Raw genomic sequence first — 19652 nt, forward strand, 5'->3', positions numbered from 1 at the left:
TGTCAGGGCTCTCTACGTGCTGTCCTCCCCACAACACATGGGGACCATCTCACTGGTAAGAGTAAACCAAGGCACAGAGAGAGAACGTTAGAGCTGGGATCAGATCCAGGCAGTCTGGCTGCAGTGTCCATGCTTTTAGCCAACCACTGTTTGGCCAAAAAGGGATTTCCTAAAGACTGTTAGGGAGCTCATAGGACCTCAGAGAGGAACAGGGATCGGGCTTCGAGGCCACGTGGCTGGGAACGAGGCCCAGACCATGCTGATCCAGCCAAGACAAAACAGGCAGTAGGAGCAGCCCGTGGGAAATGCCCAGTCAGAGGACATGATGCTACATGATGCTACAGAGCATTGCGAGGGGCCTCAGGGCCATGGTTGCATTTTGAAACCTTGGGACGCTGTTGGAATGGCACACCATGCTCTAACTCTCTTCCCTCAGGAGACTATATCCCACGTCAGGTGCAGACCTGGATCAAGCAGTATCGAGCCTCAGAAACCAGCACCATCCCGGCGATGGAGCGGCTCATCGAGTGGCTGCCGCTTCATCTTCCTCAGCAACAGAAGATCACGGTGGTGCATGGGGACTTCAGGTAGTTGCGAAGAAGGGGCACTGTGAAAATGTGAAAAATGATGGGAAGGGCATCTTAAAGGGGAAATTAAGCAGCTGGTCTTGGCCCAGTTTACAGTTGAGACTTACTCCCATTACAGAGGGTCTCCCTGTACAGGCCTTTTAAGGCAAGGTTTCTCAGCCTTGGCTCTACAGACAATTCTTTAGGTTTGGGGGGTTGTCCTGGCAGCTGCGGGGGTTATTACCACACCTAGGTCTGAAGGTGCAAGCATGTGCTCTAGTTATTATTGCCGCATAACCAACTCCTCCAAAACTGTGTGGCTGTAAACAATAATGACAGCAGGTTTTTTGCTCACAAATTTGCAATCTGGGGACAGGAGAGCTTGTTTCATCTGGGTGGCTCTCAGGCTGGAGGCTGGGACCACCTGAAGGCTCACTCACATACCTGGCACTGGGGCAGAGGAGACGTGAACAGCTAGACTCCTTGGGCCCCACTCTCTGTCTCTTTGTGGTTTTCCACATGGTCTGTCCAATATGGCAGCTTCAGGGTAGCTGGACTTCGCACCTGGAGGCTCAGGGCTGCAAAGGTATGTGTTCTGAGAGAGAGGGCCGAGCAGGAGCTGATGACCGAGTCTCAGGCATCACTCAGCATCACTTCCATGTACGGTATATGAGGTCTGTCCAGAAAGTATCCAGCCACGTACTATGAAAAATAGAGACATGTATTGAAGAAGATACAAGATACAAGAGACATTGTCCACAGAACAGTGATACCTCAGTCCCCTTCAAAGTAGTCACCTTGGGACTTCACGCAGTTCTCCTAATTGCCATCAGCTGCCCCGTTGTATTTTCCTGAATCTCATCAATGGTTTGAAATCTCTTCCCTTTCAAAGGTAATTCTAGTTTTGGGAAAAGCCAGAAGTCACCAGGTGCCACATCTGGGCCATATTGGGGCTGAATCACCTGGGTGATTTGATGTTTCACTAAAAAAAGTGCACGAGACGTGATGTATGTGTGGGCGCATTGTGTGATGAAACTGCCAATCACTAGTTGCCCACAGCTGCGGCCTCCTGAATCCTGTGAACAGTTTCTGTGGAGGAAGTCCAAGCTGAACACAAAATTTGATGCAGTTTTTTGCTCTACTTGCTCAGTCATTTTGAATGGGATGGCTACACAGTACACATGGTCACTCAAGGGTGTCTACCACCGCTACTGACCAGTACAGTGAAGTCGTCATTGTTCATGCATAGACATTCCAGTCCACTCTCCTTGGCTCCCAGGTCACATGGACATTGTGCTAGCTGTTCCCATTATATTAACAATGGCTGGACTTTTTCCGGACAGACCTTGTATTTGTTAGAATTGAGTCACTTCCAGAGGTGAAGAATTAGACTCTTCCTTTTGTGGAAGGAGTGTCAAAAAGAATTTACATATCTGTTTTAAAACCATCACAGGGAAAGAGGTGTTACCAGGACCCAGAGAGGTTAGCATGTAGAGAGGGGCTATCTGACCGAAGCTCTGGCCCTCGGGAGAAGAATACAGCCAGCCCTCAGCTGTCTGAGAGGGAGCTGGCCGATGCATAGTCCCTTCCCATCTCCTGCTGGGGTCCCCACTGGCTGCGCCCATCTGAGCCAGAGGGCAAGGGAGCTGGTGGATATGGCCACAGCCCCTGCAGCTCAGGCTCCAGGGCCACAGAGGGGCCAGCGGGGAAGGGTACATCTGGAGGAGCAAATGGAAGGTGCCCAGCACAGAGCACACTCAGCGATCAGTTTTCTTAGGGCTGTCTCTCTGTTCCTTCTGTGCCCTATTCAGGCTGGACAACCTGCTGTTTCATCCAGAAAATACCGAGGTGCTTGCTGTCTTTGACTGGGAACTTTCTACCTTGGGTGACCCCCTTGCGGATGTGGCCTACAGCTGCATGGCTCACTACCTGCCACCCGAGTTTCCCATACTGCCAGGTAGGAACTGCTGATGGGGAGAGGCAGGACTGAGCCAGCTCCATTCTCACAGCATTGGGGCAGACGCAGCAGAAGCAGTTGTGATTGGGCTGGTGGTTTCGGTAGGAAAGCATTTGGGATTCTTTCCTGTCACAGTGGGGGGAAGTGGGTGTAGGGGCATTTGAAGAGAGAAGGATAGGCATATAGACACCTCTTGTGCTTTTACACAACTAATTTCTATCTAATTTCTTAAGGTAAAAGTGCAGGTTTATTTAAAGATTTTAAGAACCAACAAGTAACAAAAAGTTAAAATCATTGATGATCCCAGAGATAACCACTGCCAACCTTGTCATCTTTTTTCTGTGTATATACACACATTTGTCAAAATGAAAATGTGGTTATATCATTTCATGACCTGCATTTTTTCACTTAATTATAGACTTTGGATCTGTCTTCATGTCAGTATTTCTTCTACAGCATCATTCTTAACGACAGCCTAGGATTGTATTGTATAGAGTCAGCTTAAGACATTTGGTTTGATTCCTATTTGAATATTTAATTTGTTTCAGTTTTTTATATCTTAAACCCCTGCCCTCAGAAAAAAGGCAGAGAACATCTTTGTAGTAATATATTTACATATGGTATACTCCGTGGGTAAATTCCTAGCAATAGAATATATTTCATGCTTCTAAATTATGAATATGTTCCAAATGAAGCAAATCTGTGAAATTTTTAATTTGTTGTCATTTTCTTTTTCATAATTTGGTGGGATCTTTCTCTTTAGTGTTCTTTATTACATGATTGATCGAAAATAACAGGTGTCCACGCTGAACTGTTGTCCAAATGGAGTTGGAGGCTCCTCATTCCTTCCTTTATTTGCCAATTTAGTCTGAAACTTTTAAGAGCAGTTTGGGAATAACAGCTTCACATCTGGATCCCAGCCATCTGAGGAAGGAAGAGCCCTTGAAATTATGAGCTAATCCTTTGAACTTGCTGTGAAGCTAACTTCCGATGAAGGAAGAGATTTTCAGACTTTAAATATTTGTGGCCACAGAGGAGTGTAGGGTCACTGACTGCCCAGGATGGCTCTGTCCCCACAGGTTTGGGTGGCCGTGATTTGACTCAGCTGGGCATCCCTACTGCAGAGGAGTATTTCCGGATGTACTGCCTTCACATGGGGATTCCTCCCATTGAGAACTGGAACTTCTACATGGCCTTCTCCTTTTTCCGAGTGGCTGCTATCGTACAGGGAGTCTACAAGCGCTCACTCACAGGTAACAGGGAGGCCTGCATCTGCTTCTCCTGCTGGGAACACCCAGAGGCTTCGGAGGGATGGGTTTGGCCAGAATCTTTGGTTCCATTAATTCAACCACTTGTCATTAAGTATATATCATATAGTTATATTCTTTAAAATACTTAAACTTCAAAATTATTAAGATAATTTACAAAAACTTTTAAAGTGAAAACATGCACCATAAGAATTCAATCACATAGAAGGACATAAAATTATTTCCCTTTCTTCTCAGCACCCTTCCTCAAAGACAAACACTCCTGTTAAGATTTCTTGGGCCACCCAGTGTTCTCTGTATGTCTGTCTACTCTCTCCAAGTTTTATAAAAATGTGATCATCCTATTCAGTGCCTTGATTTTTAAATTATTTATGCATAAGAATTCCTATAAAACGTGTGTGTGTGTGTGTGTGTGTGCAGGATATGATGTGTGTATATGAGACAACTCATAAGGCAAATTCGTTGCTTTATTTTTTTTACTTAACAACATTTCAGAGACCTTTCATGTGAGTAGGTACAGATCTCTGTCATTCTTTTTGATTTCTCTAGCACATTCCATTGTGTGGATATGCCATAATTTATTTACCCACTTCTCCATTGATGTATATTTGTATACCAAATATACAAATGTTCACCAACCAAGTGAGTGGCTGGTGAACATCCTTTCTCACACGTGAGCAAATATATCTGAAAGATAAATTCCCAGAATTAAAATTCCTGGGTTTTCTAAAAGTATGTGCATTTAAAATTTTTGTAGACATTACCAAATTGCCCAGTAAGAGGATTGCTGAAGGGGAAAAGGATTATTATGTTTCCTTCGATGGTATTTTTACATACATGGAAAAATACACTATTGAACTAGCTAGGAGTTCTGGATTATACCTTGTAAGTTGGAACTTTCGAGAAGAAAAGTTGAGTGTTGTTACCGGTACTTAGAACTGGCGGTTGGTTGAGTATGTATGTATATGTATCACCTGTATGGTGTTTTCATATGTATGAGGGGATAGCATAATGTTAATCAGTTTTCTAAAAAACTAATTATTCTAAATATTTTAGGGTAGCAAATAAAATAATCTGTATCCTAAATTATCTAAGAATATAGAAAGGCAGATTAAGTTGGCAGATTAAGTGGCTGATTTAGGTCTAGGGCAGGATATCTACACGATGAACCTGGAACGTCTTATACCAGGAAGCAAGGAAGTTGTTGAAGACTGCTGGGGTCACATCTAGAGGACTCAAGAGCCAGCTTGAACAGGCTCCCACTTGCTCACAATGGGAAACTTGTAGCATAAGGACAACAGCTGAAATGGACCGAAGCACATCAAATACATTTAAATCCATGAGTGAAGAGGGATGCTGGAGATTTATTTCAGAAAAGCCCAGGGCAGAGGGGGTGGGGATGGCAGAGAAGGAGACAGATTGGCCTTGCTTTGACGACTGTTGAAGCTGAGTGATAGATATCTGCAGGTTTATTATATCTTTCTCTCTACACTTGTATATCTTCGAAGTTTTCCAAAATGAAAACTAAAATAAAAGTCAAGTAGACAGAAACCCAGCAGTGGGTTTGTGAATACTACAGGGACGTCTCAGCTTCATGGCCATCAACACCCCAAGTTCTCTCGCAGCCTGTTGCCCTTGGCCAAGTTGCCATATTCTTCAGAGGAAAGCAAGTGCCGTAGGGGAACTGACTATTCATTCATTCCCTCACAAGTATGTGAGCCTCTGCTAAGCCAGGTACTGTGCCCGGTGGTATTGGCAACACAAAGTTGTGAGCGGAACCGTGTCCAGAGACAAAACCAGCAGCTAGGGGGTTTTTAGTTGAACCCTTCCTGATCTGATAATAGGGGTCTTGATAAGCAGGAATTCTTGGAAATGATATTTTCCCTTCCTTTGGATAGAATTAGCTCTAAGCCACCAGTTCCCAGTTTTCATCACGGCTTTGCAATGAAAGCTCATCCTCAGGTGAGGAACAGGCCTGATTGCCAGTAGACATTTTCTCAGGGGCTGCTGAGTTCTGCTCCAGTGCCTGGGGATAGCTGAATCGATTTTGCATCATTTGTTCTGGAGTATCTACACCTATAAACCTCACTGGATTGCCCTCAGTTTGCCCATCAGGAAGCCATTTTGACAGTTGCCAAGATCCTGTGAGCCACTGGTTGGCTTCATGCCTCTGGGATTGGAGGTAAAACACCCCGTGTTTGCCACGCCAGGAGAACCAGACACGCTGTATTCCAGGCGCCTGCTCCTCCAAGCCTCACTGTGCATTCCCCTCCCTCCACACTGGGAAGTCAGCCGGCCCGAGTAAGTGGCTGAGTTTTCCCACACAAAAGCAGCAACATCTGTTTTTGAAAGGATAGAAAACAGAAGTACCCCCTCACCCACAGTTTGTTACCTGCAGTCAGCTGCAGTCTGAAAATATTAAATGGAAAGTTCCAGAAATAAACAATCCATAAGTTTTAAATTGTGCACCGTTCTGAGCAGCGTGATGGAGTCTCTTGCCATCGTGCTGGGTCCCGCCCAGGTCATGAGTCATCCCTGTGTCTGGCGTCTCCACGCTGTGCACACTCGCGTCTGTGAGTCACTCAGTAGCTGTCTCAGTTATGACATCTATTAGGTCAGCCGTTGTGGTGTCACAGTGCTTGTGCTCAAGTCCCCTCATTTTACTTCATAATGTCCCTGAAGTGCAAGAGTACTGAGACCAGCAATTTAGACATGCCAGAGAGAAGCTGTGAAGTACTTTCTCTAGGTACATAGAAGAAGAAACATGATATGGAGAGAGTTTGGTGCTATCCTGAACATATCTCCTGTGAATGGGGTAGGGGTGCTATTATAAAAACATTCAATGGGAGGAAACCAAAAACCCCAACGACACAAACACCAATATTATTTCTGTACGTTTGCCTTCTCTAAAATCATTGTTTGAACAGTTGAGATGTCTGGTGTTGCCTTGGAGTGTGGGACTGAGAGAAGGAGCATCTGTTCCAAAGGCAATCTCTCTGTGGTAACATTCACAGGAGACTTCAGCTCTTTAGATTGGGAGGATGACAGTAATGACTGGAGCCTGGGGACTGATTTACAGTCTGCACCAGCCTGTCCCAAGGGTCACTGTCCTTTACTAATAATAAGTGGGTGCCAAAGACTAGATTCCTCGTAGGCGGCTGAAATTCTAGAAAGGAAAAGGTGCTTGTGGCTACAACTTAGGAATAGACCAGTGATGTGGTCTCTTCTGCTGGAACTACAATGGGGAAAATATACCAGAAATGATAGCTTTAAATGAACCCAAGCTCACACAAGTGACTTTTCAAGAGACAAAGAAAGCAGCACTCTGAAATCAAGATCCAATCAAAGAAAAAAAAATTAAGAAAACACTTTGTACTCTCTGTTAGAAAAAGAAACCCATTACGAATAACAATGAGTGTAAAGGAGGTGTCTTTCCTGCAGCAGTGGTGCGTTCAGTGAGTAATGAGGGGAAAACGTAGCCCACGTGTGCTCGTCAGCCCTCCCTGCATGTCAGTGACTGGCGTGTCAGTGACTCAGGGAAGGCGGCTGTCTGCTTCCCAGCTGGCCCCATCAGGCTCAGATCCATACCCAGCACCTACAACGAGCTGAATAAAGACTTGCTGAGGTCTAGTGGTTTGCATTCTCTGCTGTGTAGCAAAAGGACTTGGTTCCTAGTTTAAGGAATAGTATAGTATCTTTCACACCAAAGCTGCATGAGAATGGCTCTTTTGAGAAGTTGGCCATGGAAGGAGCCAGAAGAAAAATAGGCCTCCGGGAAGGTCCAAAGAGAACGAGGGAGCGTCACTTTCGAGCATGGAAGTGCTAAAAGTAACCCAGGAGAGCCGGCTGTAGAAGAGCCCACAGTACACGCACAGCCACCCAGTGGGTCTCAGCAGCCTTACGCCGAGTGAAGTAGGCCTCACTGAAAAGACTGCGTACCCTGTGATGTATTTGTGACACTCTGGAAAAGACAGACCAGAGGAACAGAGATAACTGTTACCAGGGGTTGGGGTCCAGGGTTGGGTACAAAGGGGCACTGTGGAAGTTTGGGGACAATGGGAGTATTCTGTGTCTTGATAATGGCGGTGGTCGCCTGGCTAAACTCGCAGACTTACACACTATAAAAAGGGTGTATGTCCACTATACCTTAATTAAAAAAAATTTTTTTTAATCCTTTTAAAATCTTGATGAGCCTGTTAAAGCACAAGAGGCAGTGAGAGCAGGGCTAGGGTGAGTTCAGTGATGTGGGTGACGGTGTTGATGTGAGAAAACAGCACCGAGGACCCAGTTGTGACACTGCTGTTACAGTTTCACAGCTTGGGCAGCCCAGGGTGGCACACGGCTTCCTGTAGCCCCTGGGTGCCCGCAGAAGTAATTTGGGGTGTTAGTGATTTATTTTAGTTTCTCTAGGAAAAAAAACAGATAAAGAGCAGGAAACAGGCCAACTGAGATCGACTTCTGGCTGCTAGGCCACGAGCAAAGGCTTGGGCACATCTCCTCCCTGGGACTCAAATCCTTGTCTTCAAGGGAGTAAAACTGTCGCGTTGCTCCAGGAATCCAATAAGCTATAACAACACAGGTGAAGCACTTAACACCACGTCTCATCCCTGGCAAGTGCGCAGCAAATGGTGGCAGCTGCTAATAGAATAACAGTATCCTCATGTGTTAATATTATTATTAAGGGCTATTTGGGAGTAATCACTGTTTTTCTTTGCTTAGGGCAAGCAAGCTCGGCAGCTGCTGAACACAGTGGAGAGCTGACTGAACTCCTGTCTGACCTGGCCTGGGAGTTCGCAGTCAAAGAAGGGTTCCGGGTTTTCAACAAGATGCCAGCCTCAAAGCCGTCAGCGGGGTCCTACCACACACGGGCTGGTCCATGGTCCCTGCTGGACATGCCGGGAAGGAGGAGTTATAGCTCCCTTCCGGAATCTTCCTCAGCCCACTCCTCAAAGGGAACTCTAGCCATCACTCCGGAGGGCCTTTCCCAACGGGTCAGGGAGCTCTATCGGCAGCTGGAGCAGTTTATGGAACGACACGTGTACCCCACGGAGCCAGAGCTGCGGAGTCACCAGGCCTCAGCAGAGAGATGGACCCCTTCCCCACTGGTCGAAGATCTCAAGGTGAAGCAGCCGTGCAAGAGTCAGTAGGAAGACCTTGTTGAAGTGGCGGGACTTCAGCTTGTCCCCAGGGCACATCTGTTCCCTCCCCAGGCAGTGAAGGGACAGGAGAGCCGGAGCTGAATCATCTTCGCTTTCCTCCACCGCCATTCCTTGTCTCTGGTTTCTGGCCCTGGCACCAGTGGGATTATAATGTGTATTCAAATGATGTAAATTTGAAACAGTGTGATATTGAATACCCAGTTAGTAAAGTCTCCTTTGAAGAATCCATAATGTCAGCGCCAAAGGGCCAAATCAGTTGTAAATTGTGTCTGTGCTCTGCCACATGGTGACAGCCTTAGCTGAGAAACGGAAATACCTACTGCTCTTTGTTAGGATTAGCTTTGACTTGTCGTAGTTTTTAGTTGAGGTCTTCAGGAGCACATCTTTTGCCTATGATACAGCCATCATCTATCTTTAAAAAAAATAGCATTATCACTTTTTTCTAGTTACAGACATATTGCAAAATTAACCAAAGCTCAAACATGACACAGTACACAACATAGAAAGCCTTCTCTGAAACTCTGTCCCCTCTGAGATGATCACTGTCAAGGATTTGGTGTATTAAGCTCCAGCTTTTTTCCCTATTATATACTAACATTTTTTTATTCCTATATTTTAATGGAATCAGCCTATACATTCGATCTTCCGCTTGCTTATTTAACTTAACAATATATCACCTTCCCATGCCAACACCTGACTGACCTCCGAGGGGTTCTGCAGTGTGGGTACGCCATAAATTGTCTGCCCTCCCACTGGCTGAGGGACACTGGGTGTCTCAGCCAACAGTCTGGGTGCAAGCCACAGAAGTGAGCTCTGGGTTAGTTAAGGAGCCAAGGCTCTTAGTGAGTTGCCAACATGCACAGCGAGGCTGAAGACTCAGCTTTAGGAGACAGTAGGTGGTGATTCAGGGATCTCCTTATGCACCATAGCAAGGCAGTTGAGGCTGCGGCCAAGTGTAGTGGGGCCGGTGTGATAAAGGATCCTTCAGTCACCTGTCCGCACAGAGCGAGTTCTCAGCAGATTCGTCATTGTAACATTAGTAATGACAACAGTGATGGAAGGTGGGCACGTGGGGTGTCTGAGAAATGCAGACGGGAAGTGAACTGACTGCCGCCGTCAGTGCGAGGACTTGGCAGTCCCAGGTCCCCCTGGGTTTTTGCCACCCCCAGATCCAGCCTGATGGTGTGGCCTCCCACCGTTGTTTTTGGCACACACTTCATCTTTGGCCGTCTACCCTCTTCCCTCCAATCCCTTTCATTATTTCCCACAGGCCAAAATAAAATTGAATCACCACTGTACTTCCCTGACTTACTTTCCCTGTGCTAGGAGAAAGCCAAGGCTGAAGGGCTTTGGAACCTTTTCCTACCTGTGGACACTGATCCTGAGGGGAAATATGGAGCAGGACTGACCAACGTCGAGTACGCACATCTGTGTGAACTCATGGGCACGTCTCTGTACGCTCCCGAGGTACCTTCTTTATAGTTGCCCGTTTGAGAAGATGTCCTCACCCTCCATAACACGTCGGTCCCCCTCCTGGACCGACAGGGTTTTCTCTAGCTTGCACTGGACTCAAGAGCACCAACACAGACTTAAATTTTCCTTAGTGGGCGAGGACAGCTACGGACAGGTGGCTGCAGCCGAGGCAGGGGAGCAGCGAGGGATAGGAGTCTCCCCGGGGAAGGTGGGAGCTATGGGAGACGTGAGCCTGGCTGGCTTCTGAGTCTGCAGCCCACTAGTGCCAGTCTCCTTTTAACAAAGGAGGTCCATGGCCGGGCGTCTTGGACTCTGAAATACTGTATTCAGAATGTTTGTGTTCTTGCACATCTCTGGGGAGAGGGAGAGCTTCCAAGAGGGTGTCAGAGGGGCTGGGACTTGGAAGATGCCCTGGTACATGCTTCCTGAGTATTTGGAGCTTTAAATTGGACATGGGAGTCACCATTATGCTTTTTTTCCTTTTCAGATATTTAACTGTTCTGCTCCAGACACAGGGAACATGGAGCTTCTGGTGCGCTATGGCACCGAGGAGCAGAAGGCCCGCTGGCTCGTCCCACTGCTGGAGGGAAAGGTCCGCTCCTGCTTCGCTATGACGGAGCCCCAGGTACCACCCCTGGGGCTCCTCATCAGGCCAGACCCTTGCCAGGCCCCATGGCCTGCGCCACACACGGAACACGGGACCCTTGCCATCCTTAAGCGGAGTGTGTTCTCACTCAGGTTGCCTCATCAGACGCCACCAACATTGAGTCTTCTGTCAGAGAGGAGGATGGCTTCTATGTCATAAATGGTCACAAGTGGTGGATCTCAGGTATTTGGCCTGAAATTCATTTTTCAGTCACACTTGTGTGGGTCTGTGTCGATAAGCATGTCTCTTTCTGCCCTGCTGTTGTCTGAGAAACCAGAGGACCACACTGTGACAGTTCTAGGAATCTCTCACTCACTCCCCCACTCTCTTAATTCTGCCTTTGGAAGGCAGAAGTTCACATCACCAGTGGCTTCTCCTGTTGCGGGATCAGATGGCTCCATCAGAAGGGCTGGTGATCACCCTGCCAACCATTTGTTGCAAGTTCACTCTGCAGGGCCCTCCAGAACTACTGCATGGACCTCCTTCACTGAGTCCCCACACTGGGCACGTATTGTCCCCACTTCACAGAGGAGGACCCTAGGTCAGAGAAGTGACTTAAGGTACCAAGTCCCCTGTCCACCCCTCTAGGAAAGTAGGGAGTCCAGAGGTGAGGATTTGCCTGCTTCTGAAGCCCGTGCCCAAAGGCGCTATGTTTACACCATCTGTGGGAACAGCAGAATGGGTTGCCAGTGACAGAGGAGCGGCTTTCCACCTCCTGTCTTTGTATTTACAACTCTACGTGGCGCTTTTTTCTTTAAATGTTCTTGCGATGTTGGATTCATTCTTCACTGGGACGAAAACCAGTTGCTCTTATTCCTGGTCCAGACCCTGCACATAGTCAACTGGTTATGTAAAGTCTTAAAGAGCTTCGTCTGCCTGCTGCCTTCAGCCTTCCTGAGCCAGGACTACATCTGTGAAGAGCTCTGATGGCCTTGGCATCAGATGACGAGGGTCTGTCTCTCTCCTTTCCTGGCAGGCGTCCTGGATCCTCGCTGCCAGCTCTGCGTGTTCATGGGAAAAACAGACCCGCATGCCCCACGCCACCAGCAGCAGTCCATGCTCTTGGTTCCCATGGATACCCCAGGGATAAAAATAATTCGGCCTCTGACGGTGTATGGGCTGGAGGACGCGCCAGGTGAGCCCCCAAGCCACTCCCATCTGTGTGTGGGTCTGGGCCTGGGAAGCACATCAGCATGCAGTGCAGTACCTCCAAGGGCATGATGAATTCGGAGAGCCACGTGTTCCTGCCTTTCATCTCCATCCGTGAGTGTCAGCCACACAGCAAACTGCAGACAGGCATTTATACTTTCTTTTCTCTTCTAAACTTAGAAGATGAGACAGAATCTGAGAGAAAGAGGCCACTCAAGACAGAGGCAGGAAGTGCACTCCAAATCTTTTCCTCTAGATCCCGGCCCACAGCTGACCTCCAGGCCTGCTGATGGTCTCTCACGTTTCCTTTCGGTGTTTCTGCGGGATCACTACGTTGTTAGAGTCCACACTGTCAGGAAGCTTCAGTTTACAGCACAGTCATTATGTTTTCGAAGAGGAATGGCAAACTATTCACTTGACATTGTAAATGGGTGATTTATTTTTCCATCTTTGATAGGCTCCTTAATTCCCTACTCCCCAACCATGTCCCAGTTAGAAGGCTGAGTGCGGGCAGGAAAATTGCCAGCGGGTGACTTGAATTGAGGCAAGGGATAGACACATCCAAAACGGGAAGGTGAGTCTCTCAGGAGGAACCCTTTGGGTCTTTCAGGTGGCCATGGTGAAGTCCTGTTTGAGCAGGTGCGTGTGCCCAAGGAGAGCATGGTCCTGGGTCCCGGCCGAGGCTTTGAAATCGCCCAGGGCAGACTGGGTCCCGGCAGGATCCATCACTGTATGCGGCTGATCGGGCACTCGGAAAGGGCCCTGGCGCTCATGAAGGCCCGCGTGAGTGCTTCCCCTTGCTCCTGCATCTGACCCAGAGCCACCAGTCTGTTTGGCTAACGGACCTAAATCCTAACTGTCTTCTGAGAGCTGACTCAGTAGTTGAAGCAAGGTGATGTTTCTGCCAAGAAGCTGTATCCCAGCCTTTGTTTTGCATCTGCTACTTTGCTGAAATTTGAAATTCAGAGTAGAATGGGTCTTACTCTGTTGAGGTGGCCAGAAGGAAAAGGCTGGGCTCTGTAGCAGCAGAGGGCAAGGTTCCAAGGTGCAAAGAAAGGGTCACAGGCTCCCAAGGGCCATTCTTGCTACTAACTCATCTTTAAAAATCAGATACCAGGAAAAACTTCATTGGTGGCTTGTGTCCCTGGGGTTCCAGCATCTAGCCCTGTACCGTCCTCTTCCCTGGTTCTGCTGTGAAAACTATTCTGCTGTGACCTCTCCCTCAAAGACTGGAAGCCCACGCGCAAGAGAGCTGTTGCTGGGAATGGCCATTCAAAGCAGGGGTATCGTTTCACACAGATGAAGCCAACCCCTGAGACCAAACAAATGTCTCACAAGAAACTATAGAAAGTATAGAAAGTATTTTTTTTTCCAAATAAAATGCTCTTCTTTAAGGGCTCAGAATGGTACTTCAGCCGTGTCCTGCACCAGACTCACTGCAGCCTTCCTGCAGAGCAGTCTGACTGTGCATGTCAGACGTCAGAAAGGGCAGAGCTCTGCCATGGCAGCTCCGCTCATGGGACTTGGCCACCAGGGACTAAGTAGGAGTCTACAGAAGGTTTGATACTGGCAGTTTACCCCAGTACTGAACTTAAAAGCAAAGTGTTGGGAACAACCTGTAAGGCTAACAATTAGAACCTGGTCAGATAAACCCTGGTACAGGCACACAGTGAAATTCCAAAATGATGCTGTAGACATCAATTTCTTAACACAGAGAGATGCTCATTGTATGCCCTTAAGTGAAAAGAAAGAGGCTACAAAGCAGTATGTCGCATATGACTCCACTTCTATAAAAAAATGCATGCAAAAAGTCCAGAAGGATAGCCACCAAATAGCCTCTGTAAGTAACTAGACGATGGATACCAGGTATTTCTATTTTTGTCTGAAAATTTATCTTTTTTCTGCCATGAGATGTATTATTTGTGTAACATTTGCTTTCAGTTAAAACAAAACTAAAGGAGAAAACAAACCTAAAAAAACACAAAACCCTACAACTAAACAAGAAAAATTCCTTATAAACTTTTCTGATTGCTAGTGACTTTCAGACTCTTAGAATGTCCTTTATAACTACAGTTGCCCAGAGTGGGCCTCTGGCACCCAGACCTGAAGCTGGGCCTGTCAGCAGAGGGCGCCGTCCCCTCACCTCTGTGAGGTGCCCACAGCCACCTCCTAATTCCCAGAGCAGTCCTGGCCCAGATGCTGGCTCAGATCCTAAAGAACTGTTGTTGCCTGGCTGCCCAGAGTGGCTGAATCGCTGGACTAAAGGGATTCCTGGAAACACTCTGTGCAGCCACCACGCTGACTGGCTGTGCGGTGCGTATGAGTGTTGTCTGCGTCTGGATCTTCTCCCTGGAAATCGACTGCAGCTAGAGAGCTGGCAAACGGTCAGACGAGTGGCTCACTCCTGCTTCCGCTCGCTGCCCTGTCCTGTGCACTCCACCTACCCCCTCTGCAGGGCACCAGCCCCACGCCTCAAGCTGGTCTCCTGTGTCCACAGGTGAAGTCCCGTGTGGCCTTCGGGAAGCCGCTGGTGGAGCAGGGCTCGATCCTGGCGGACATCGCCCGGTCGCGCGTAGAGATTGAGCAGGCCCGGCTGCTGGTGCTGAAAGCTGCCCACCTCATGGATGTGGCAGGGAATAAGGTAGGAGGCCGAGGGGTCTCACAGATGACAGGCCCTGAGGTCGGTGGCCTGAGGGAATCCGTTCTGGGAATCTACAGACACTGGCCCCTCCTTCCCCCCTCAACAAACTCCCAAGAAAGAGCTTAGCTTCTTGACATTAATGACTTCACTCCAACTCTGCTTAGAACTATTTGGGCAGCTGTTCAAAAATGGAAAAGGCACACTAAAATAGGACTGAACTTTCCCTTTACTGAGCCGGGGGACTTTTAGGTCCAAGATGGTGGGCCTGACAGGATCACACAGCCCCTGGCCTCACTCTGCCTCAGGCTAGACTATGAACGAGGCCTGTTGGTGCAGGTGCCAGGCAAACTAAGAGTGAGCACGAGAGGAATTCACCACAGAGCAGCTTTATAGTCCAGCATGGCATTAGTCCTTAAATGGCTCTTTCCGAGTGCCTTTAATGGCATGATGTCTGCATGGACCTGCACCCTCTCCAGCTCTGTGGGGAGCCTTTGCTTTAGCCCAGAGGCCTCAGTAGTGGGTGGGAGGATGACTCAGGCTCAAATTCGCGGCTCCTCGGTGCTCTAGTACTGGATATGGTGGAGGCTCTCAGGGGCCTGGCTCCAGTGCCCCAACACAGGGCAGATTCTTGCAGCTTGGTCTTCAGAGTCCTTCAGAGAGCTGGTTGTGACTGTGATCGAAGCCCAAGCCACTCCCCACCATGCCTTCTGTGTGTGTGGGCACTGTTCCCCATCATATGGGAAGATGTCTACGTGCCCGCGTCTGTTCTTGACCAGGCACCTGCTCACACCTCACCATTTCCTGAGTCACCCTCACAGTCACCACCACTGAGCCTTCCATCGCCCCAGGTGCTGGGCATGGGCCATGCACCAGGCAGGGGCTGCCTCATGGAGCTTGTGGTCCAGCTGGACCTCAGGTCTCTGTTCTGAGCCGTTGTTTCTGCTCCCATGAAACTGATTGTTCTTCCAAGCATTCTGCCTTCAGGTCTGCCCTTCCAGTCTCATCTTCTCTTCCTCGCAGGCTGCAGCTTTAGACATTGCCATGATTAAAATGGTGGCCCCATCCATGGCGTACCAAGTAATTGATCGTGCTATTCAGGTGAGGAGACCGGACGGCTGTTTCTTGGAACCACTTACACAACACGTGCAGAACTCCCTCGTCTTCAGCTGCTCAACCTCCTGTAAACTAACAGCCACCCGTTGTTGCACACTCACCTTGTATGTCATTTCCCTTTTTTCCTGGGGACAACCCTACAAGAGGGCCACATTCATACTCTCACTTTGAATATGAGGAAGCACAGGCACAGAAAAGTAAAATGACTTGCCCAAGGTCACTCGGCTTGTAGGTAGCAGATCTCAAATTTATGGGAGCTTGGTCCTTGTTATACCAGAGCCCTGCCTCCTAACCATGAAGGACGTCTCCTTCCCAAATTGTAACACCTGGCCCCAGCATAGAGGTTTCCCAGGGGGCAGAAGTTACTTAGCAGAGTGGACTTGGGGAGTCTGGTGTCCATAGGGTGGCAAGTGTGGCCCCAGCTGCAATCTTCCAGAACACTAGTTGTCACACAGATAGCTGTTCTGAGCCATTCTGCACAGGCCCTTGTTCCCGGGGGCTCTCGGATGAGGGCTCACTCAGGGCTTCCTCCCTTCCCACCCTGTCTGGCAGGCCTTTGGAGCAGCAGGGCTGAGTCACGACTACCCGCTGGCTCAATTCTTTGCCTGGGCCCGAGCGCTGCGATTTGCCGATGGCCCTGATGAGGTGCACCGGGCAGTGGTGGCCAAGATGGAGTTGAAGCATCGCATTTAGACTGGCAGGCCTGCAGGAGCCAGAATGCCCCTACCAGACCTCGATGCCCACGTGTTAAATGATGTACTTTGAAAGGCCTGGTGTATTTGATTCTTGCACCTTGTCAGCAGTTGTATCCTGGGACAGTCATTGTGAACACAACCTTTTTGGGTCCCCACAGCAGGCATTTCTGTGACAAGCCTTGAGTTCGCTGTTTCAGCCGAGGAGGAAGGGACAGAGCCTGTGAAGCTGGTCTTCAGTCTCCAGGCAGCCCACGTACTCTCTCTGGCAGTGGCGTGTTGAGGTTGTGGGAATCTGGACAAATATTAGGAGGCCTGCTGGGTGGTGTGCCTGTGCTTGCTCCCGATAGGGGGCTTCCTGCTCTGTGGGCCCTTCCCCTTGAGCAGAGGGGCGGCCCCGAAGGGCTGCACCTGAAGACCCAGGCCCAGTGCTGCTGGGAAATGAAACCTTAATCATGAAGCCGCTGCCATCTGATTTTCTTTGTTAGAATTTCCACATCACAGAACAGTAATTACGATACTATTTTGGAAGGCGGCTTTGGGAACACAAAAGGATAAGAAAATACATCTCGAGAGACTTCATGAATGTCTTTACGTCATTCAAAAGGAATTGGGAATAAAGGTTCCCACTTCAGTCCCTCTGTCTCGGTGCGTCACTTGTCTCCTCACACATGTGTTTACACAGGATTCCGCCCGGTCACTGGCTCACACGGGTTGGGGGCCCAGACGCTGTCACCTCTGGTGGGGTAGGTCCTGAGTGGGCCACCTCACCACTGTTCATGTGAATGGCACCAAAGGACTATGGCTTTCTGGTGCGCGAGGGCCCCTGAGACTTGCACATTCCTCCATCAGCTCCGTAGTCAGAACATGTCAGGGGAGGGGAGATGCCGGACAATACGCTGTTACAATGTAGAGGGCAATGGCCTCCTCTGGGAAGAGCATGGAAATGCTCTACTTGAGGTCTGAGTTCTTCCAGAAACGGGTGCCCCAAGAGCCCAGGCAGCCTGTGGAGGTAAGCCGCCAGCTGTTAGGACCCTGCCTGCCAATCTCATAATTGGTGATCGTGTGGCCGACAGCTGCCCATTGCAGGTCAGACTAGGTAGGTAGGGACGGCCCCTTCGTCTGCTGTACTGCAGACTCGACTTCCTCAAGGGAACTGCTTTACCCAAGAGAGGGCCCACCTGCCTCAGCTGGGGTCCCGTGCTTCAGGGCACCAGAGAATCTTGGGGGGCTTGTGAAAGGGCTCCCCAGACATTCTTGCCCCAGTGGTCTTCAACCACAGTGCTTGTTGCTCATGAAAGCTCAGGTTAAATTCAAACCCCCTAAGTAACTGCTACCACAACACTAGCCACACTGGCAAACAACCTTTTGTGAAATCTGTCAGGGTTCTGCACCCGGAGCTCCGGCTTCAGGCCTCAGCAGGGAGTTGGGTGTTGTGAAAAAGGAAGTGCCGTGGCCAGTGGCCTGACATCACATGATCCTCAGAAATCCTCGTGGCCTCTGAGGTTAGTTAACTTTGCTTAACCAGTTAACAAGCTAATGCAGCTGCAAGGATGAAAATAGAAGCCATGCTGTGGGGTGACCCCACATCTCCCTCCGCTGCAAGGGTGGGAGGTACTCAGGCGGGGCAGTGGACGCAGACGGAGAATGTCAAGTCACAGAGATGCAGCCTCGAGCAGCCCCTCATTCAGGGTCTCCAATTCTGTTCCATCATTCCACTCACCACTATCAAGTGCACCCCACCTCTGGGCCTGACACTGTTCTTGGCCTTGGGGAATGTGCAGGAAACAGGTGCAGTTGCTGTTCTCAGGAAGCTCACATCTCAAGCAGGGGACTGTGGGTTGTGTGGCAGGCACTGGTGGGGGTTGGGGAGCTGGGAGCTCAGGAGGGGCCTCTTTCCAGAAGAGGCATTTGATCCAGACCTTCATGGCGAGAACGGGCAAGGGTGCTGCACAAGGAGAAGCAAATGCAGAGGCCCTGGGGAGCAAGCCTGTGTGTGGGGGGTGAGGAACAGAAAGAGTAAAAGCTGCCCAGTCATGGGGAACCATGGGGAGCTTGGTTAGGAGTTTGGTGTTGATTCTAAATGTGACAAAATAGTGTGTTGACGGGTTAAAGAAATATTAAGAATCCTCCCTGCTTATGCCTGAGCCATGACCTTTTATTGTAAGAATGAAATATAGGTGCGTTATCTCCCGGGGAGAACTAGCCCTTCTCCACGGAAGACTAAGCACCATTTTTAACTCAGTATCTGTAAATACTGATCTTTTCCTTGCAGAAGAACTGGCTGTTTTCCTGGAGGGAACGGTTAGTCAATCGAATCACAAAAGGCCCTTGGTGCATAGCCACTTTTGTCTAAAACATATTTAAGCAGAACCCTCAAAGTGAAACTTTGGAACCTCACCCGAGGGAAGGACGCTTCTCTCGGAACTGTTCCCAGACAAACCCTGAAATGGCTGCCTCTGGGATTCCCCAGTGTCTGTGTTTGGTTATTGGTGTTTCTCCCATCTGGTGATGTATGCTGTTAGTTCTTGCTTTCTCTTTGCACTTGCTTAATAAATTGCTTAGCGATTCACCTTTGACTTGGGGTTTTTATTGTGTGCGAATCCAAACCTCCAAATTAAGTGGTCACGGTCTCGTACGTGCCCCTTAACGACACATGCATTCAGCCCTGGCCAGGTGGCTCAGCTGGTTAGTGTTGTCTCACACACCCAAAGGCTGTGGGTTCAATCCCCGGTCAGGGTGTATACCGGAGGCAACCAGTTGATGCTTTTCTCTCGGTTCCATGATTCTCTCTCTACCTTCCTCTCTCTAAAAATCAATAAACATATCCTTGGGCAAGGATTAAAAAAATAGTTTAGGGGGTGATTTGACAGCACTTGATTAGAGTTTTAAAAAGATCCTCTGCTCTTCAAAGTTCACCGGGACGAAGAAGGAATAAAGGAGGATGAGAGCCAGTTCAAAGTTCCCTAGCATTGCAGAGGGCTCGCA

The 19652-nt window shown here is 48.9% G+C and overlaps 1 protein-coding gene and 1 long non-coding RNA gene across 8 annotated transcripts in view; one reads left to right on the plus strand and one right to left on the minus strand.

Moving 5' to 3' along the window:
* The window catches only part of ACAD10 (acyl-CoA dehydrogenase family member 10), a 43910-nt gene extending 24674 nt beyond the window's left edge, over positions 1-19236 (plus strand). For 2 of the 7 annotated variants that reach the window (XM_045201030.2, XM_024567033.3), the window contains exons 10-20: positions 437-587; positions 2378-2523; positions 3603-3776; positions 8511-8911; positions 10277-10417; positions 10911-11048; positions 11162-11252; positions 12046-12204; positions 12829-13001; positions 14716-14859; positions 15880-16668. In XM_045201030.2, coding sequence (XP_045056965.1) covers positions 437-587; positions 2378-2523; positions 3603-3776; positions 8511-8911; positions 10277-10417; positions 10911-11048; positions 11162-11252; positions 12046-12204; positions 12829-13001; positions 14716-14859; positions 15880-16143 — 1982 coding nt within the window. In that variant the 3' untranslated portion in view covers positions 16144-16668. Of the gene's footprint in view, positions 1-436; positions 588-2377; positions 2524-3602; positions 3777-8510; positions 8912-10276; positions 10418-10910; positions 11049-11161; positions 11253-12045; positions 12205-12828; positions 13002-14715; positions 14860-15879 lie in introns of all 7 variants that reach the window. The other 5 variants (XM_045201031.2, XM_024567034.3, XM_045201032.2 and 2 more) reach the window with 5 other exon arrangements.
* LOC123480429 (uncharacterized) overlaps positions 1-19652 on the minus strand; it is a 48675-nt gene that overhangs the window by 14701 nt on the left and 14322 nt on the right. Inside the window, exon 2 of the long non-coding RNA XR_006656440.2 lies at positions 1011-1268. This is a non-coding gene — a long non-coding RNA (uncharacterized lncRNA). The remainder of the gene's footprint in view (positions 1-1010; positions 1269-19652) is intronic.

This window comes from Desmodus rotundus, chromosome 7 (assembly GCF_022682495.2).
Source record: "Desmodus rotundus isolate HL8 chromosome 7, HLdesRot8A.1, whole genome shotgun sequence".
Taxonomy (NCBI): domain Eukaryota; kingdom Metazoa; phylum Chordata; class Mammalia; order Chiroptera; family Phyllostomidae; genus Desmodus; species Desmodus rotundus.